This window comes from Apus apus, chromosome 1, assembly GCF_020740795.1.
Source record: "Apus apus isolate bApuApu2 chromosome 1, bApuApu2.pri.cur, whole genome shotgun sequence".
NCBI classification, from domain to species: domain Eukaryota; kingdom Metazoa; phylum Chordata; class Aves; order Apodiformes; family Apodidae; genus Apus; species Apus apus.
The window spans coordinates 334,143-354,811 of NC_067282.1; the positions used below are offsets into that span (position 1 = coordinate 334,143).

Below are 20,669 nucleotides of genomic sequence, written 5' to 3' on the forward strand. Positions count from 1 at the left end.
TTCAGCTCCCTCTCACTTTTGGGAAATCAGAAGGGCTGGGGAGGAGCATCAAAGCCTCAACCTTCGTGCTCCCTGCTGGCAGGTTCCTCAGCCCGTCTTAGGAAGAATAAATCCTTCAGTAAAAGCCCCACTCACACTATTTACACGTGTGCAAGCAGCTGCTGGGGCTATTTCTGTCTCAGCCCATCCAGGATGTTCTGGTCCTGGAGGAAACATAAGGTTATCTTCTTTCTGTGACCTTTTTCTGTTGATCTTCCAGGCTGAAAAAATCAAAAAGAAGCGCAACACCCTGTTTGGAACATTTCACGTTGCTCACAGCTCATCTCTAGATGATGTTGATCATAAAATCTTAACTGCAAAGTGAGTATCTGCTGAGCACCCTCCCTTCCTCCTGCCTCCCTCTTCATCCCTCTCATGTTACAGACACGAGCCCATTTGGGTGCTCCTGGGCTCCTTTTGTTCAGCTCATGTTGACTGGAGCTACCAGGGGCTGGACTTGCCTCTTTCCATCAATAACCTTCTAGTTTTATCTGTGTGGAACAAGAAGAGCAATTCCTGTCCAAGTGAGGATTCAGGAGGCTGCAGGATTCTTAAGTGATTATCCCTGGGTAGTTCAGTACTTGCAGGTTTTTAAATTCCCAAATTCCTGAAAGTGGAATGAAGGATGGCCCAGCTATTGGGATACAAAGCTGAACCACCAGCCTCCCCATTGCAGGCAACTTCTGGTGGGTTCTGCGTTCCTGCCCTGCATGTGTCCAAATCTGGAGCCTCCAAGTTAAGGACATGGACCTCCTGAAGTGAGTCCAGAGGAGGCCCCGGAGATGCTGGGAGGGCTGGAGCAGCTCTGCTCTGGAGCCAGGCTGGGAGAGTTGGGGTGTTGAGCCTGGAGAAGAGAAGGCTCCAGGGAGACCTGAGAGCACCTTCCAGGGCCTGAAGGGGCTGCAGGAAAGCTGGGGAGGGGCTTGGGACAAGGGCAGGGAGGGCTGGGAGCAGGGGGAAGGGTTTCCAGCTGGCAGAGGGAGCTGGAGCTGAGATGTGAGGGAGAAATTCTGGGCTGTGAGGGTGGGGAGAGCCTGGCCCAGGTTGCCCAGGGAAGCTGTGGCTGCCCCATCCCTGGCAGTGCTGAAGGGCAGGTTGGATGGGGCTTGGAGCAGCCTGGGCTGCTGGGAGGTGTCTCTGCCCATGCAGGGGTGGCACTGGATGAGCTTTAGGGTCCCTTCCCTCCCAACCCACCCTGGGGTTCCATGATGTGCCTGTGTCTGGTTGCAGGCAGGCTCTGAGCGAGGTGACCGCGGCGCTGCGGGAGCGGCTCCACCGCTGGCAGCAGATCGAGCTGCTCTGCGGCTTCCAGATCGTCAACAACCCAGGGATCCACAGCCTGGCCTCAGCCCTCAACATCGACCCCAGCTGGATGGGCACCCCCCGCCCCAACCCCTCTCACTTCATCATGACTGACGACGTGGATGATCTGGATGAAGAGCTGGTGTCCCCCATGTCCATCCAATGTACGTGGCCCCGTGTTCGCCGGGCGCGATGGGACCCGCCTGGGGAGGGGGTCAAAGTGTGGGAGGAGGAACTGGGGTATCCACCTTGGTTTTTAAATGAGCAAAAGCAAGTTGTTAAAGGGTCGGGAACGTCCACAAGTGCCAGACCACCACTGCTGGGGTTGCTTGGAGCCCGTTAGTTCCAACAGAACCAGTTATTTGTAGAGGTTCCTGGTCATCGCTGTCCCTCAGGTGTGCTGGGCTCTGCAACTACCTGGATTTGAGATGTTACAAAAAAAGCCCCGTACAAAAGCACAGGCAAGGCTCAGAATGGGGAGGGAGGGAAACAAAGTGCATTCTCCTGATCTCTGAGCACTTGTTGGGAGTATAAAAGGACCCAGAGATACCCCCTTCTCACACATATCCTTGGCCTTGAGCTTCTCTGCCCTGGACCTTCTGCCCTGGACAGCAGCTGGGGTTGATGCTGCCTCCTCATCACCACCTGTGACACAGCTCCTGGAGCAGAGCCTGAACCCCCCATGCCCCAGCTCCTGTGCCTGGGCTGTGGTCACCAAGAGGGACGTTCTGTCCCTTTGCATCAAATACAAAGTGCATCAACACCTGTAGGGAGGAACATGGCTGCTTGTGATGGGGGGTGGGCTCTTGGGAACCCTCTTGGAGGAAGGGACTGAGCTCTGGTCACCCTCTGACTTGCTCTCAGTTGCTGAGTTCTTGGGTGAAGTGGTGGTTGTTTCCTTCTCTGCTGAAGGTTTGTGAATTGACAGGCTGGGAGAGTTGGGGTGTTCAGCCTGGAGAAGAGAAGGCTCCAGGGAGACCTGAGAGCACCTTCCAGGGCCTGAAGGGGCTCCAGGAAAGCTGGGGAGGGGCTTGGGACAAGGGCAGGGAGGGATGGGAGCAGGGGGAAGGGTTTCCAGTTGGCAGAGGGAGCTGGAGCTGAGATGTGAGGGAGAAATTCTGGGCTGTGAGGGTGGGGAGAGCCTGGCCCAGGTTGCCCAGGGAAGCTGTGGCTGCCCCATCCCTGGCAGTGTTGAAGGGCAGGTTGGATGGGGCTTGGAGCAGCCTGGGCTGCTGGGAGGTGTCCCTGCCCATGCAGGGGTGGCACTGGGTGATCTTTAAGGTCACTGCAACCCAAACCATCCCATGGTTCTGTGAAAAGTCTGTTTAACTGGGTAGAAGGTAAGAAGAGGAACAGAAGGGTCTCAGGGCTGGCAGGAGGTGCCCGTACAGGCCATTGTTGTCCCTCCCTCCTGGTGTCACGTTCTATTAGATGTTGTGAAGCTCTGCAAGCAAGTGCTGAGGTCAGGCTCAGGGTGATGAGGGGGATGAAGGCAGAGCAGCCAGGATTTGGGAAGCCTGCAGGACCTTCAGGCAGGAGGAACGGGGGGAGCTGTGTGTTTCCAGGGCTCAGCAAACACGGGGGCTGGAGTTTTATGGGGCTGGGTGTGAGTTAAATCCTCAAACAGGTAATAGTGTCCTACCAACCCTTCTGGTTGGCACTCACCGTTAGGAACCAGGCTAGAGAGCTCTAATAAAACACTTGCAGAGTTGCAAGCAAGGTGTTAATGAGGGATGAGGAGTTAATGAGGGAGGAGGAGAAAAGCCCTCAAGCAGGAGGTGAATTTGAGCCTTCGTCCCAGATTTTAAGTCTCAGCCCCTTTTTGTGACTCCTGTGAGACACCTGCAGGGAGAGTGTTTTTGCAGTGAGGACTGGCTGTTCCTGTCAGCCCAGTGATGGGCACCATCCCTGCCTGCATCCCTGCCTGCATCCCTGCCTGCATCCCTGCAGGTGGGAACTCCCCAGGCGTGGAGCTCCCGAGGTGCAGGAGCGTTTGCTTTTCCCTAGAGGATTTTCCCCTTTCTTGCTCCACAAAAAGCAGCTTCAAGGAGAGTAGCAGTTTCCCCCCTGTCACACGGGGGCTGTTGTCACCTGCCCAGGAAGATTCTCCCAGTAAATCACGTTTCTCTCTCCTGTTCCCCCCGCTGGCCCATCCCAGACGCAGCCTGGCTTTTGGGGCGCAGGTTCAGTGACCGCTCGTCCCTGTCCTCGGAGGATCAGTCCCTCTGGAAACACCCTGGTTTGGTTCTCTTCACTTGTATTTTAAGTTCTGGTGGTTTTTTTTTCATGTTCTACCCTCTGCCCTTTTTCTGGACTAAAGCTACAGACACGACTTTTCCAACTTCCTGGCACTAATGAATGTACCTCTGATCACTGAGTCATCAGCATCTTTACTAACCCCTGGGAAGAGTCTGGTGGGATGAAGAAGAATCACAGTTTGCTGGAGTTCTCCTGTGCTGCTGGGATTTGCATTTTTCTTCTTCTTTTTTCTTTTTTTTTTTTTTTAAAAAGCCAGTTATGAAATATGGAGGGCTGTTTTTTACTTGTTTTTAACCCTGAGGTAGAGCTGAAGGATTCAGGGTAGGCCAGAGGAGGTGGTGGTGTTGCCTTTCCCATCCCACCTCCTCCTCACCAGTGCCTCTTCTGCCATCCGAGGCTGACCCTGATCCCTCCCCGTGGGGCTCCCAGGCCTCCCTTCCCTCCACATCCTTCAACAAATTAAGCAATGCCACTTATTGTCCCGCAGGGCCCTAATACTTGTGTGGTGGTGGTTGTCCTCAAGGACAGGGAGATATTAGAGCACCTTCCAGTGCCTGAAGGGGCTCCAGGAAAGCTGGGGAGGGGCTTGGGACAAGGGCAGGGAGGGCTGGGAGCAGGGGGAAGGGTTTCCAGCTGGCAGAGGGAGCTGGAGCTGAGATGTGAGGGATAAATTCTGGGCTGTGAGGGTGGGGAGAGCCTGGCCCAGGTTGCCCAGGGAAGCTGTGGCTGCCCCATCCCTGGCAGTGTTGAAGGGCAGGTTGGATGGGGCTTGGAGCAGCCTGGGCTGCTGGGAGGTGTCCCTGCCCATGTAGGGGTGGGACTGGGTGGGATTTAAGGTCCTTCCAACCCAAGCCAGTCTGTGAGTCAATGATGAGCAGGTTGTTTGGCAAAGGTTGCTGAGCCATGTGCAGGTTCTGGAGTGAGATGGTGCTGGTGGGAAGGGTCTGCTGTGGCTGAGCAAGGTCAAGGTCTTGGCCTTTGCTCCTCTCCTTATCCCGGGGTAAATCCTGCAAAAGGAGAGTGCAAAGGTCTAAGGGGTCAGGGTGGGGAATGAGGAGTGGAACAGCAGGGGAAGAAACCAAACCACAGACATAGGGACAAAAGCCTGGCCCAAGAGAAACGGGACCTGTAGCAGAAACTCCAGATCCCCCAGGTCTTTATTCTGCAGAGCTTGGATCCTCCAACTGTGACTCCAGAGCTGGATCTGAACCAGCATCTGGGGCAGGCAGGGCTCAGCTGGGCTGCCCTGTCACTGCAGGGGCACAGCAGGAGAGCTGGAGCAGCTCCAGGTCTGCCCAGTAACCTTCCCTCCTCTGCTCAGGTTTTTACATTTCCCACCAGCACGAGGGATTCAAAACTGGGAATGGGAAGGGCTGGTGGGACGAGCTCCAGCAAGAGGTTTGTCGTGGAGCAAGAAGTGCTGAACCTGAGTGGTGGCACCTTGAGAGAGAAACTGGTTGACCCTGGAGATGTGGACACAGCAAAGGTGCCCAAGTGGCTCTTGCTTGTTCCTTCTTCCACTGGAAACCTGTCCCAGTGATGTTCCTCCAGCACCGGGTTGTTGAGGAGCTGCAGGAGACCCATGTGTCCCAGCTGTGTGTTTTTCTAGCAGTGATTTGCTGGTTCTTCAATTCCCAAAGGAGCTCTCCTCCTCCTCCACCTCTTAGCTTTCCTGTCTCTTCACCATTTTAACCCATTTTCACGTCTATTTCTTACACATACAAGAAATCCTGAACAATCCTGAACACCTTATCTCCTGCAAAGGAGGGAACATCCTGTATGGAGGTTGCAGCTGGTGGATTCAACACAGCCAGCCTGGCTGGCTGCTGGGGGCAAAGCTGCCCAATGGATCCTTGGTTTTCTGTGTGTTATGGGAAGGAGCCTGTGGAGATCTCCATGGAGGTGGAGGAGCCTCCTCGGCCTCTCTGAAGGCTCCACTATGTAGGTGCAGTGCAGAGGTGGTGTAGGCTTGGTGGAGAGGGAACTGGCCAAGCTCTCCAGCCCCTGGTACCTGCCAGGTAAAACTTTCTGACCAGAAAGATCATAGGATCATGGAATGGTTTGGGTTGGAAGGGACCTTAAATGATCATCTAGTTCCAACCCCCCTGCCATGGGCAGGGACACCTCCCACCAGACCAGGGTGCTCCAAGCCTGGCCTTGAAGCTTCCCTGCACCTGTACACACAGCACAGGGCAGCTTCACAGGTTGTCCTTCACAGCCCAGGCTTTGGTCCTGTTATAGTCACAGTCACAGAGTGGTAGAGGTTGGAAGGCACCTCTGAAGATCATCTAGTCCAACCCCCTGCTAGAGCAGGATCACCTCTGGTAGGTCACAGAGGAACAGGTCCAGACGGGTTTGGAATGTGCCCAGAGAAGGCATTCCCATGCCTTGCTCCAGGAGCACTGCAGTGCTGGCAGGGGAGCAGAGTGGTGCTGCTAGTGGAGCTCACCTCACCAGCTTTAGGTGACCACATCTGAACTGATCACTGGAGGCTCCTCTTTTCAGGCTGTGTAGGGAAATGGTCCTGCCAGGATGTGAGGCACTGGGATGATCTGGATGTTGCTGTTAGGATGGAATGAATCATGGCCTGAAAGTGCCAACGTCTTCAGTGTGAGGAAGCCTGGGTGGCAGCTCAGAGGGAGAGCTGAGGGGTGACTCACGCAGCCAGTTTCTGGCTTCAAGCAAGATGATCAGATAAGGTGTTCAAGAAAACATCTCCCTCAGGAATGTCAGAGGTAGCTGGTTGGTGGGCTGGGCATTAATCTGAGCATGTTGAGCAGCAGCACCAGCTTAATCCTTCTCCTGCCTTAAACCAGCCTTAACTGATGGCACAAGGGGGCACCCAGCGAGGGTCCTGGTGACAGCAGCCAAGATGCTGGGGTGGCTGCGTGGCCCTGGCCGTGGGTGGCAGCTTTGTGGTGGCACCTCCTCACCCAGGGGACCCGCAGTCTCTTTTCCAGCCACCTCCAACCTTCTCCCCTTTCTCTCCTTCCAGCTCCTGCCCTGCCCAGCACAGTTCGCCAGCGCCTGGTGGACCCTCAGCACGGCCACGGATCTCAGAGGTTGGTAGAGAGTTACATGCAAGGCCAGAATGAGTCGGGCCCAGCTGCCCCGTTCCGGGTGGGCAGAGTCTCTCTCCGTCGAATGCACAGCCTCTCCTCTGGACACTCTTTCAGTTTTGACCTTCCTGGCACCAGCCCATCACCTGCCACCACCACCTCTTCCACCTTTTGCTCCTCATCCACCGCCACTGCACCTGCTCCTGCTTGCCATGTCCACCCTATCTATTACCATCACACCACCTCCTCTTATTTCCTCCAGATGGACTCCATCCCTGATCTGCCCCCTCCTGATGTCACCTCTGGAGTTCGCTGTCGCACTGAGAGCTTTGGGTATATTTGCTGTTTCTTTTCTAGCTCCCTCTTGCCTGCTGGGTCTCAGAGCTGCTGCTTGCTCGGGTGCTCTTCCTCCTAAGATTCCTTGTGCCCTTTCCTCTGGGGGCCTTGATTTAATTTTTTACCCACATGTCTGTGTTCCTTCCACTGCTCTCCTTGTGCCTGTGGACCCTCTAAGGAGAGCTCCACGGTCCATTCCCATCTTTGCCAACTCAGTGGGGGCAGAAACCAGGGTGGTGCTGTTGGTTCCCATAGCTGAGCAAACCAGACCTCCTGGCCACTAGGTTATCACTAAATCGGTCGTTGGGTGATGGACCCGTGAGGATGAAGGTAACACAACCAATCAAACACTGACCTTATTTGGAGCCTTGACTTATCTGGGGTCTTCACAAGCAAATTGCAAAGGAACCATGATGGGTGGGAGCTGTGGGGTGGCAGCTGGTGCTGCCCGAGGGTTTGAGGGTCCTGCTGGTTTCGAGAGGTGGCACAACTCAGGATGTAGGGGTTTTGTGTTTCGGGGTCACTCTGGACCTTGATGTTGGTAGGAATTGAGGCGTGGGTGGGATTTGGCTGAGGAATAATGAGAATAAGGGGAAGAGGAGGGAGCTGGAGCTTCTTGTTGCTGGGTTACTGGCTTTACCTTGGTCCCTTTCAGTAGTGAGAGCCAGGGAGTGATGGCTCTTTGGAGGCATGTGCATGACAGGACCCAAGGGGCTAGTTATCATCCCCATCCCATAATCCCTCCTAGATCCCTCACCTCTCCTGCTGGGAGTAGGGAAAGGAGAGGTTCAATAGAAGCACGAACCCTGTCTGGCTTCCCTGGGGTGCTGCTGGGGAGCTCCAGCAGCCATTCTGAGCTCAGAACCTTTCATTCTGTGCTGGGGGCTTGGTGCTGATGTGGGCAGTGGAAGGGCTGTGATGGGGCCACCACTGTGATGCCCTGCTGAGGAGCTGCTGGGGACTGTGGTCAAGTCATTTCATCTCTCTGTTCTGCACCTTCTCCTTGGTACAGTTAGAGATGGTTCCTTATCCCCAGTGTTAGGGAACAGGCTGCTGGGAAATGAAGACAGGCTGGGAGAGTTGGGGTGTTCAGCCTGGAGAAGAGAATGCTCCAGGGAGACCTGAGAGCACCTTCCAGTGCCTGAAGGGGCTCCAGGAAAGCTGGGGAGGGGCTTGGGCCAAGGGCAGGGAGGGCTGGGAGCAGGGGGAAGGGTTTCCAGCTGGCAGAGGGAGCTGGAGCTGAGATGTGAGGGAGAAATTCTGGGCTGTGAGGGTGGGGAGAGCCTGGCCCAGGTTGCCCAGGGAAGCTGTGGCTGCCCCATCCCTGGCAGTGTTGAAGGGCAGGTTGGATGGGGCTTGGAGCAGCCTGGGCTGCTGGGAGGTGTCCCTGCCCATGCAGGGGGTGGATCTAGATGATCTTTAAGGTCTCTGCAAGCCAAACCAGACTGTGAGTCTATGAAAAGGCTGTAAGTCTCTGTGAGGAAGCCAGCAGGGGCAATGTCCTTGCACGTTTATTTTTCCAGGCAGGACAACATTCCACATCCCATCTGTTCCTTCCAGCAGCTGTTTCCAATATCCCTCTCTCCAGGCAGCTCTGCCCTTAGGTGCAGGTTCTCCCCTGACATCACTTACACAGTCCCTGGTTTGGATGTCTCCCTCCTCACTAACTGACGTGTCCCAAAGCTGGGACCAAAGGGACCAGACCCTCCCTGAGCAGCTTGTGGGAAGCCTGGAGAGGCCCCAGGCAGGTGATGGATTCAGGAGTGTCAGAGCAGGGGGAAATCACTGCACCTGCTCCACCACGGACAATTAAAGAACAACATTTTGATTAATCGAGTAGTATTTGTTTGGGGATTAACAGAAGCAGCATAATTAAAATCTAGATTAATTCCTGCCAATTTGAGCTGTCCCAGTTTGACTCTCAAAAGCTGGGAATGCTGCTGGGTCCCCTCCTGTTCACCTGCCCCTGGCGGGGGGGCTGGCCTGGGGCCTGGGGGCTGATGCAGCGTTTCAGAAATAGCCACAGAAACGTGACTTTTCGTTCCAGCCGAGGCCCGTGACGCCCTGAGCTGCTGCCCAGGTTCCAGCCTCAGTCCTGCAGTCGCAGAGGGAATTCTGATGGGACTCTGGGATCCCAGCTGGAAAAGGCAGTGGTGTCGAGGGGGCGTTAGGAGAGAATAACCAGGCTCTTCTCCTCATTCCCCACGGGCTCAGTAGCTCCTCAGAACCTCACTGGTGACCTCTCAGGGCCTGTAGGGCTCTTCTCTCCCCGTTCCCATAGCAAAGCCCACCCGTTGCTGCAGGATGGTGCCCTCAGCCAGGGGGTTTGGCAGAGGGCAGGACCTTTCACCCACGGTTGGCTTCAGCCCCCCGATGGCTGGTGGCTCCAGCTCCATGCTCATCCATCCCCTGTTCATTTCAGGAAGCAGAAATGAAGGATCGGGTGCCCTGGCGTGGTCTCATTGTTGTTGCTTTGAATGTTGTTGTCCCAGGGCATCGTTAGTGGTGGCCCCTCTTCCAAGCCAGGAAGGCCAGCCCAGCACCAGCCTGTGCGCTTCTTTGCTCTTTCTCTTCTCTGTGACCAGTCTTGGAGACCTTCACCCACATCCCTCAGGCTCTTCAGCCTCCCTGAGAGGCGAGAGGAACAGATGAGGCTGAGAAGGGCCTTCCAGGGAGTCACTGCCAAGGAGGAAAACGGGAAAAGCCCCCCCCAAAAATGCCCCTGGCTCCCTGGGTAGGAGGTGAGGGCTCTGGGCTGCTGGGTCGCTTCGGCCTCTCTCATATCCAGCAGGTGCCAGTGTTGGTGGGACTTCACAGGAGCAATCTTCTCAAACAAGCTGTTCCCCAAAGAGAAAAGCTCGGGGGTGGCTTCTCCTGCCCAAGCTGAAGCCTCCTGGGGGGTCACCCTGGTAGGGACCTTCTCTCCGGGCAAGGCCGGCGCGTGGCCGGGGATTTGCTTTCCTGACCTCCTCACTCTCTGCTTCTCTTTTGCAATTGGCTTCAGAGGATCCGGTGCAAATAAGGTCAGAGCTGTTGTGATTTGTTTTGAAGGCCTGATGTGTGGTTTTCCGTTTCTGTGGAAGGGGACTGGGTGTCCCTGGGCGTGGGGTGGGGGGTCAGAGGCTGCTGTGCTCACAGAGGTTTCTGCTGCCGGTGCCTGCTCCTGATGGACCAGCCCGATGGAGATGGGAGTGTAGGACCAACCCCCCCTCCTGGCAGCCCGTTTCCAGCAGGGATGGGAGGTGGCAGCCACAGCCGAAGGAGAGGGTCACTGAGCCAGGACAAGCCATTTCCAGCCCTTCCAGGAGGGAAGGGAGGAAGTGGCTGTTGGGGTTTGCGCTGGGGGGGCTGCTCCGGAGCCCCTGGCGGTGCCACGTGCAGCTCAGCAGAACCATCAGATAAACCAAACTGGATCCTGCCTTGGGGGGTCTTTGCCACCTGAGTGCCCCACGTGAGAGCGGTGGGTCATGTCTGGGGGCTCTGGGTGAAGGGGGAGGTTGAGGCAGCCAGGTCTGTGAGGGGCTGGCAGACCAAGCCCTGCTTCAGGTCCAGACGCCCTTCAGCCCCCCATGAGCTTCCATGTCCCGGGTGGTGCAGGCAGCAGGAGCCCACCAGGGCCATTCAACAGGCTGCAGAGTTGAGGAAAACCAAGTCTTTTCTAGATCTTCCTCCTGCCCCCTCCCCTCTTTCTCCACCACTTGCTGCTCTTCACTCCATGCTTTGCTCTCTGCTTCTTTTGTTGGCAGCCTCAGCCCATCCCCATTTTCTCACCCTCTCCCATTCCCCGCGGTCGGTTCGGGTTCATGGGGTGGCACGATAGGAAGTGCAGGTGAATCCCAGAATCCCTGCCTGGTGGGGGTTGGAAGGGACCTCTGGAGATCATCCATCCAACCCAGGTAGCACAGGGTGGTACCCAGGTGGGTTTGGGATGTCTCCAGAGAAGGAGACTCCACAGCCTCTCTGGGCAGCCTGGCCCAGGGCTCTGCCACCCTCAAAAGTCCAGAAGGTTTCCTCATGTTCAGATGGAACTTCCTGGGTTCCAGTTTGTGCCCCTTTGCCCCTTGTCCTGTCACTGGGCACTGCTGAGAAGAGTGTGGCCTCATCCTGCTGACACCCCCTGGAGGTGCAGCATTGATAGATCCCCTCTGTCTTCTCCAGACTGAACAGCCCCAGCTCCCTCAGCCTTTCCTCACGGGCAGATGCTCCAGTCCCCTCAGCATCCTTGTGGCCTTCTGCTGGACTCTCTCCAGCAGCTCCTTGTCTCTCTTGAACCGGGGAGCCCAGAACTGGATCCAGTTCTCCAACTGTGGCCTCAACAGAGGGCAGGAGAGTGTGTCCCTGACCTGCTGGACACACTCTTGGTAATGCCCCCCAGAAGCCCACTGGCCTTCTTGGCCACAAGGACACATTTCCTGGCTCCTGGTTAACTTGTTGTCCCCAACAGCAGATAAATCCACAGCAAGGCATATGTGGACACTGTTGGCTTTGGTCTTGGTAGATGATAAATGTGCCCAAGGTCATTGCAGAGAACGTGGTGCAGAGGATCCTGAGGGATCAAATGCTGCTCCCAGGTACCTGCCTGCTCAGCTGGTGCTCTGAGGTTCTCAGGAGGGGTGAGCATTTGGTAGTTCCTGCACCAGAGAAGTGCATGGAGAGACCATGGAGGCTGGTCGTGTCCTGGGCCAGCACTTCCTCTGGAAAATCACAGAATCATGAAATCATTCTGGTTGGAAAAGACCTTTAAGATCATTGCGTCCAACCATAACCCAAGTCTACTGAGTCTGGTGCCAACCCATGTCCCTCAGCACCACATCTGCACAGCTTGGAAATCCCTCCAGGGATTCAACCACCTCCTTGAGCAGCCTGGGCCAGGGCCTGACAACTTTTCCAGTGAAGAAGTTTCTTCTAATCTCCAACCTCAACCTCCCTTGGCACAACTTGAGGCCGTTCCCTCTTGTCCCATCCCTTGTTCCTGGGGAGCAGAGCCCGACCCCCCTGGCTCCAACCTCCTCTCAGGCAGCTGCAGAGCCAGAAGGTTTCATCTCTATGTGCTGTAACAATTCAGGAGCACCATGAGCCTCATGAGTGGGAAACCAACCAGCCCTTTTTGGCCTCACCTTGCCCAAGGTCACAGGCAAGATGCTGACCATGTTCATAGAATCCCAGACTGGTCTGGGTGGGAAGGGACTTTAAAGTTCCAACCCCCTGCATGGGCAGGAACACCTCCCAGCAGCCCAGGCTGCTCCAAGCCCCATCCAACCTGCCCTTCAACACTGCCAGGGATGGGACATGTTTCCACCCCTCTTGTCCCAGCCCTGGGCTCAGGACCATCCCCTCCTTGCTCTCTCTGGCACATCCAGCTGCATCCCAGGGAATCCTGTCCCGGTGGACACACCCCCCTGTAGATGATGAATGATGTGGATTAGCTGAGCACTGTTGGGATCCTGGAGAAGTGCAGCTTGCAGGCTCTTTCCTCCCATCAGCTCCTTTTGTTCTCCTCTGGATGGTGAGCCCAGAGAGAAGAAGTTGGGATGAACAAGGTTGGACCAAACGCCCCCCAACGTGGTGCCAACCATCCGCTCCAGAGCGGGGTGTCCCCAGGGAACCCTGCCACCCCAGCACCCCACAAACCCACCACCCACCCCTTGATGCCCAGAGACCCTCTGTTGTGTGGAGAGCTGTCCCAGGAGGATACACCAAGGACCTGCTCACATCATGGGCCCAGGGCAGCGTTTGGCTCCGTCCCCCCCGGGACGTGGGAGCAGCTGTCCCAGGATCAGGTTCCCAACGTCTGTGCTTCGGGCAGAGAGAATCCTCCTGGACCAGAGGCTGTTTCTCCAGCTGCTGGCGTCATTTTCTCCACATGCTGCTGGAGCCACGGGATTGCCTTTGTCTCCTCTGGATGGAAAACTGGGCAGGACCTCAACAGGCCCCCCAGGTGGCTCCAAACCAACGGGCACCTGCAGGGAGAAACCTCTGCTTCTTCACGAGACAGTTCTTGCTGTGCCTGCTGTTACCTCAGGGGCTTTGTAAAGAATTCCTCCTCCTGATCCTCAGCCTCAGTGACTGTGGCAGCCAGGAGGGCCTGGGGGCATTTTTAGCAGAAAAGAGTATTTGGTGGAGGCACAGCACTGAGTTTCAAGGCTGTGCTGCCAGCCCGTGGTCCTGCCAGCCTGTGCTCCTGGCTCAGCTCCAGGCTGAGGTTTTTCCTGTGCCCGGACAGTGGTGGCTGAGCAGGGTTTGGCTGGAGCCAGGGGTGAGCAGCAGACACGTGGGCACCTCAGAAGATGCAGCTTCCACAGCAGCTTCAGTCCTTCTGCTTGGGCTGGGACCGAGCACCAGCCAGGAGGATGTGCCAGCCCCTGCCTCCTTATCAGGGAATCACGGAATGGTTCAGGCACTGGAAGGTGCTCTCAGGTCTCCCTGGAGCCTTCTCTTCACCCTCAGTCTGCAGGGCTGGTGCCAAGCCACTCTGCCAAATCCCTGTGTTCCTGGTAAGGGAGCACTTCCCAGGAATTTGTGGAGGAAATAAACCCTGAGTGCAGCTGCTCATCACCTTCCTGTCCTCGCTTCTCACCAGCAGCTCAGGGTGAGCCTGAAGTTCCCCCTTTTCAGGTGTGTTGGGCACCAACGTGGACAAGAAATGTTCAGGAAGAGTAGGACAGTCCCAGCTTTCTTGAAGGAAAGGATTTGAGTTGCTGTGCTTGCAGTTGCATCTTTCTTCTGCCCCCAGGCTGTGGCTGCCATCAGTGTCCCCCCTGGGGAAGGTGGCTCTGAAATGCTCCCGTCATCATCACCCCCATCAGGTTTTATTGATGCTGCTGCTCCTGAAGCTGCCCAGGAGCCAGCCCCAGTTCTCACCCGTGGCAGTGACCTTCTGCAGTGTCTGCTGGTGGCACTGAGGGACCAGGAGCTCACGTGACAGTGTTTCATCCCAGTTGTCTCCCTTGGATGGCCTCCAAGGGGCTCACTGGGAATATTTCACACCATCCAGGCAGTTCCATCCCTGCTGTGCCTGCCCACTGCTGACCTTGAGGACACAGCTCCTGGGGGGGCAGGTGGGCTCAGCAGGTGGGTGTGAAGGGCAGGGGCTGCTCCAGCAGCACCCGGGGCTGTTTTCTTCTCCTTAGAATAAGAGATGGGACAGTCTCCACAGCTGGGCTCCCACCGCAGATCTTGGGCTGGATCCGAACCATCCACAAAGTTCTTTGATACCTCTTTTCCTTCAGATACTCCTGTGGAGTGGGGCCTGAGTTTATTCAGTGGGTTTTGTTAATAAATACTTCTGTTGCCATCACGGAGGGCAAGCCTAGAACCATCAGATCATTCTGGTTGGAAAAGGCCTTGAAGATCACCCAGTCCAACTGCTCCTCAGCCCTGCCAAGGCCACCCCTGCCCCGTGTCCCTCAGCACCATCTCCAGGGCTTGGAAACCCCTCCAGGGATGGGGACTCCCCCCCTGCCCTGGGCAGCCTGGACCAGGCCCTGACAACCCTTGCCAGGAAGGAATTGTTCCCCAGATCCAACCTCAGCCTCCCCTGGCACAACTTGAGGCCGTTCCCTCTGGTCCTGTCGCTTGTTCCTGGGGAGCAGAGCCCACCACCCATGACCAACACCCAGCACCAATGACCTGAGGAGAATCTTGCCCACCTTTTACAAGCAGCTGGTGCTGGGTTGTACCAGGTGACTTTGTGGTCTGTTGCTGCCCTCACGTATCCTGAGCATCCACCCAGTCCCACCTGGAAGCCTCCCCACCCACCAGCTCTGCAGTGTTGGTGTCTTCCCTCCTCTGGCCTCGCTCTTTTGCTGCCTCCAAACTCGGGTGGTATTTGTGCTGCTCTGGAAGAACAAGGGGTTCTTTGCATGTGGGGCTGGGTGGGTTTGGTGACCCACAATGATCCACAGCCAGGGGCCTGAGGAACTGCTGAGCACCTCCTGTCTCTCTTCTCACACCCTTTTGCTTCTCCTCTCCTTTCCATTCACATTCCTCATGCTCTGCTCCTTCCCTCTTGCCAGTGCAGACCCTGAGGAGGAGGCTGGGGCCAAGTTCCCCCCCTGCCCCCATCCCTCCCAGTCTGTGCCTGCCCTGCCAGGCAGGAGGGATGTTCCTGTGGCATCTGGGTCTCAAGGCCAGTGTGAAAGCGTCACAGAATCATGGGATGGTTTGGGTTAGAAGGGATCTTAAATCCCATCCAGCCCCACCCTGCATGGGCAGGGACACCTCCCAGCAGCCCAGGCTGCTCCAAGCCCCATCCAACCTGCCCTTCAACACTGCCAGGGATGGGGCAGCCACAGCTTCCCTGGGCAACCTGGGCCAGGCTCTCCCCACCCTCACAGCCCAGAATTTCTCCCTCACATCTCAGCTCCAGCTCCCTCTGCCAGCTGGAAACCCTTCCCCCTGCTCCCATCCCTCCCTGCCCTTGTCCCAAGCCCCTCCCCAGCTTTCCTGGAGCCCCTTCAGGCCCTGGAAGGTGCTCTCAGGTCTCCCTGGAGCCTTCTCTTCTCCAGGCTCAACACCCCAACTCTCCCAGCCTGGCTCCAGAGCAGAGCTGCTCCAGCCCTCCCAGCATCTCTGGGGCCTCCTCTCTGTCCAGGAGGTCCATGTCCCTGTCTAACGTGGGTGGCAGTGGCAGCAGTGTAGCTCTGTGTCCTGCACGGGGGCAGTTACACCAGGGCCCATGGGGATGTCAGGCTGGGTCTCAGCAGCTTTGCCCCCACCCAGGTGATTCTGGCTGGAAGGAGTGAGCTGTGATGTCTTCCTGTTGCTCAAATTCCTCCTACCTCCCACTCTCCACTTCCAAAAAAAACCAGGACCTGGAGCTCCCGGGGCTGCTGCTGCAGTTTGCAGTCAGGAGTGGGCAGGAGGCCGGGGCACAAACCGCTGTGCAGCAGGGGGGGCTGGGGCAGCTGCCTGGCCCGGGGTGGGAAACACCAACCTCTTGATTCCTCCCTCTGGGGTGAGAGGTTTGCACCTGCTGACCCCAGGATGAAGCTGGGGGGGAAGTGGTTGCTCCAACACTTTCCATCCCGGGCTCGGAGCGGGGGGCGCACACGGATGCGAGCAGTGGGACCCTTGGGGCAGTTGTCCCTGGCTCCGTGGTTTGTAGGACACCTGGTCCAGCCATGCAGGGCTCTGAGCTCCCTGGCCCAGCTCCCCCTGGGATCCATGGGGGAGAAGTGGCCTGCCAGGGTGGTTTTTCAGGGAATGGGAGGGAGCTGCTGGCTGTGAGCAGAGCCCAGTGACTGGCCAGCCCTGGCCAGGGGCCACTGGAGCCACAGCTGGTGCCTCGGGACCCCTGAGCTGGGGCTTGGGGCCTCCATCCCTCTGGTTCTGCCTCCCCATCCAGTGCTTCCTTCCAGCTCCCCTCGGTGCTGAACCCAGCAGCTTTTTGGGTCCAGCTGGGTGGGTTCTTTGCCCCCTGCGCTGAGGGGCTGGCACAGGGCTGGGTGAGCTTCCCCCTGTCCCCAGGGGGGCCACCACCTCAGCCACCCTGCTGGCCCTGGGATGGAGGAGCAGAACCTGACGGGCATCCATGCTGCTCCTGCTCCCTGCTAGAGCAGGACGGGGCCACCTGGAGGGGGTTCCCCTGCTCATCCCATCCCACCAGCCACCCTCAGCTGCTGCATCCGTGTGGGCGCTCGGGCTGGGCCGCGTCTCCCGGGACCTTCACCAACCTCTCTCCTCCCCTCCACCCTTCTCCACCCCCCCCAGAGACTTGACTCGCTGCGACTCCGACTCCTCCATCCCGCACCTGAGCGACCACCAGCGTGTCCCCAGCTCTGCCCCCAAGCTGCTGGCTGCCCGGCCCACCCTGCTGACCAGGTCCATCGAGGAGGCTGCTCCTGCCCTCGCCGCTCCCACCCCCAACGGCGGCAGCCGACACGCCGAGGCCTCCGCCCTGGCGCCTGTACCGGAGCGGCTCCCCGAGAGCCCCATGGCGATGAAGAAGATGACGATGGTGAATCACGGCATGGAGAAGTCCTCCAGCCTGGGGGAGATCAGCCACCCGACGGCCGGCAAGCACAGCCACTCGGATTCCTCCCGCTCCCACAGCCCCAGCTCCACCGACCCCGACACTCCCTCCCCCACCTCTGACTGCCGGGCCGGCAGCGCCAAGAGCACCCGCATCCCGCAGCTGGCTGCCAAGAAGAGCCCGGGGGACGAGGACAGCAGCTTGACAGGCGATGAGGTTGACCTCAGCCAGAGCAAGAAAAAATTCCCCCTAAAGATCTTCAAGAAGCCCAAGAAGTAGAGGGAGGAGTGGGGCAGGAGGGGGGAGTTGAGGAAACCCACCCCGGAGGGCGACCCAGCGGGAGCGGGGGGTCCGGCCGCGCCTCGGGCGCCCAAGCCCGGCCCGGTTCCCCGGGCCCAGCGCCCGCCGCCCTCCCCTCCGCACCCTCCGTTTTGAGGCACCTCGCCCAGCACCGGGAGGAGAGATTTAAACTTATTTATTTCCTGAGCTCGGAGTTAAAAAAACCAACCAACCAACCAACCAACCACAACCAGAAGATGCCGACGGCCGCTCCCCCAGCCCCCCAGAGCAGCCGCCCCGTCTCCCCTCCCGGCTGCTGCCCTCCCTGGCTTTGCTGTGCATGGCTTCCAGTTACTCCTGCCTCTGCTCAGCCACGCGGCATTTGGGTTTGGTTTCAACGTGGTTTTATTTTTTTATTTTATTTTTTTATCGGTGTTGTTAGTATTGTAATTTTTTTTCCTCTTTCCTTCTTTTCCCGCCTTTCCCCCCCGTCCCCCAGCAGGTTCTTCTGCCTCTCCCCAGTTTTCACCCAGGCTGTGGGGAAGGTCGGGGGGGTGGGAGCACGCGGAGCGGGGCCGGAGGCTCCCCGGGGTGACTTTGGGTGGTGGGATCAGTGGGATGAGCCACCTCCGTTCTCTCCTCGCTCCCACCGAGTCGCTTCTCCGCACCCCGGCCCCCGTCGCCGCGACGGGTGGGAGGGGGAGAATCCCTGGATTGTTCCTGCTCTTGGTAAGTGAGAGCAAATCGAAAGCCCTCGGGAGGGAGGGCTCTGTCCTGGCCGGTACTTGTGCATCCCCGAGCTCTGCCCGCAGCCCTGACCCTCGTCCCGCTGGTGCTGGTAGCCCTGCTGGGGTTCTGGGTGGGCCAGGGCTGCCCACCCTACTGCTCCCTCCTGCCACAGGCACGAGCAGCACCGGGGGCTGTTTGCAGGGGGTTGGTGAATGCTGGGATGGAGGAGCCCGTGGCCACCCCCGTCCTTCCTTCCCTGGACCTCTGGACCTGCCCAGCGTGGGTTGGGGGGTCTCAGTGGTGGAGCAGCAGCGAGGGAAGGGCCACACCAGGGGGTGTTGGTGGGGAGATGGGTCCAGCCACCACATTCCCACCAAGAGGAGGGGGCTGCTGGGTGCAGGGCCTGTCCCCTGTCCCCGTGTCCCCCTCTGGCAGGGTTGGAGGGATGGAGGAGGGCACTGTGGGGGTCTCCCTGCCCAGGGACAGGCATCAGCCTGGAAATGTCCTCCTGCTCTCCTGGCTCCATCGCCCTGAAGTAGATGTGCTCTGGGACTGGGGGCTCTGGGCCCTCCCCAAGGACCTGGGGGACACGGGGGGGATGGAGGAGGCTCACCCAGGTGCTCACAGCCCCTGTCCTGAGTCCACTTACTCCAGCAGCTCCTGTTCTGCCATCCTCCCTGGGAGGTTCTCCCACCCTCCTCCTCCCTCGTCAGGCTGTGGGTCCCATCCTGCTGCTCAGAGCCCTCGTCTTGACCTGCCTCCCCATCCCGGCCTGGCCCTGAGGGGGAGCCCCCTGCTCCAGGCAGTGGGACAAGCCCTGCTCCGTCCTGGGTGAGCCCTTCCCTAGGGATGAGCCTTGCTCCCTCCCAGGGTTACCTCTGCTCCGTCCCAGGCATGAGCCTGTCCCCAGGGATGAGCCTTTTTCCATTCCCAGGGACGAGCCTGTCCCCAGGAATGAACCTGGCTCCATCCCAGGCCAATCCCTGCTCCCCCCAGCACAGCTCCCACCCCTGCCCCCCTCCCTCATCCCTCCAGGCTGCCTGGCACGACCCCCCCCCCCTTCCCCCTGAGCTCCCCCAGCCGGGGGTCCCTGCCCTGCTGCCCCCCGAGCCCCCTGGGCTGCCATCCCGGGGGGGGACGCTGCTGCCCGAGGCCCCCCCCGGCTGCTCCCCTGCGTGGGGCAGAGGAGGATGCACAACTGGAAGGGGAGGAAGAGGAGGAAGGGGAGGCAGGGCGGGATGCTGGAAGCCCCCCCCCCCCCCCCAGGGTCTCGCTTTCACGCCAGGGCAACAACTTAAAAAGTGTCTGTTGAGAACACAGGAAGGGCTGGAAAAGGTTCTGTAGTTCAGACAATTACCCTCTTGCTTGGAGAGACGTGAATAATTCCTCTGGTGACTCAAGTGCCTGCATTTCCCGGGGCCGGGGGTGCTGCTGGGGGTGGTGGCAGAGGGGCCTTTGTGGGTGCTTCTGGAGAAGGGGCTGGGGAGCCACCAAACGAAACGGCAACTGTTGATGCATCTGCCAACTTGGGGTTTATTTTTATTTCGATTTTTTTTTTTTTTTTGGGTCATTTCATAAAACTTTTCAATCCAATAAAGCATGTAGTCTCTATTTTACCAGCCGGCCTCTGCTGCTCTCTTCTTCCAGCCCTTCCCAGCCTGGCCAGCTGACAAGAGGGACAGATGGACACCCTGGACCTGCCCCAGGACCCTGTGATCTCTGGCCGTGAGCAGAGGCCTCTGCCACAGGGTCTGGGGCAGGAACTTCTGCTCAGCACCAAAAGTGACCCCACACCATCCTGGCCGGTGCTGGGCTGTGGTGGGAGGTGCTGGTGCTGCCCCATTTCTGTTGCTGGGGGAGGGTTTGTCCCACTAACAGGGCTGAGGAGCCCTGAATCACCCACACGTTGAGTCATGGAAGTATTTTGGGTGGAAAAGACCCTAAATCCCACCCAGTCCCACCCCTGCATGGGCAGGGACACCTCCCAGCAGCCCAGGCTGCTCCAAGCCCCATCCAACCTGCCCTTCAGCACTGCCAGGGATGGGGCAGCCACAGCTTCCCTGGCCAACCTGGGCCAGGCTCTCCCCACCCTCACAGCCCAGAATTTCTCCCTCCCATCTCAGCTCCAGCTCCCTCTGCCAGCTGGAAACCCTTCCCCCTGCTCCCAGCCCTCCCTGCCCTTGTCCCAAGCCCCTCCCCAGCTTTCCTGGAGCCCCTTCAGGCCCTGGAAGGTGCTCTCAGGTCTCCCTGGAGCCTTCTCTTCTCCAGGCTCAACACCCCAGCTCTCCCAGCCTGGCTCCAGAGCAGAGCTGCTCCAGCCCTCCCAGCATCTCCGGGGCCTCCTCTGGCCTCTCTCCAACAGCTCCGTGTCCTTCCTGTGTTGGGGACCCCAGAGCTGTTCCCAGCCCTGCAGGGGGGTCTCAGCAGAGCAGAGCAGAGGGGACAATCCCCTCCCTGGCCCTGCTGCTCACGCTGCTGGTGACACAGCCCAGGACACGGGGGTTCCCAGGCTCCCAGCACTCGGTACCAGCTCACCCTGCTGCCCCCAGCCCAGGGCTCTGCTCTCCCCCCCCCAGGCTGAACAGCATCGAGGCAGAAGGAAGGAGCAGTTTCAGGAATGGCTCCATCTCTCTTTCCTATGGTGTCCTATCTATGGTGTCCTCATCTCCCAGAACAGCCGTTAATTCCTGTGG

The 20,669-nt window shown here is 58.4% G+C and overlaps 1 protein-coding gene across 9 annotated transcripts in view; it reads left to right on the top strand.

Annotated features, from left to right (window-relative positions):
• STIM1 (stromal interaction molecule 1) overlaps nt 1-19,595 on the top strand; it is a 93,626-nt gene extending 74,031 nt beyond the window's left edge. For 3 of the 9 annotated variants that reach the window (XM_051608672.1, XM_051608671.1, XM_051608673.1), the window contains 4 exons: nt 260-360; nt 1,270-1,505; nt 6,596-6,992; nt 16,707-19,595. In XM_051608672.1, coding sequence (XP_051464632.1) covers nt 260-360; nt 1,270-1,505; nt 6,596-6,992; nt 16,707-17,247 — 1,275 coding nt within the window. In that variant the 3' untranslated portion in view covers nt 17,248-19,595. Of the gene's footprint in view, nt 1-259; nt 361-1,269; nt 1,506-6,595; nt 6,993-9,999; nt 10,019-16,706 lie in introns of all 9 variants that reach the window. The other 6 variants (XM_051608676.1, XM_051608677.1, XM_051608675.1 and 3 more) reach the window with 5 other exon arrangements.
• Nucleotides 19,596-20,669: the final 1,074 nt, after the last annotated feature.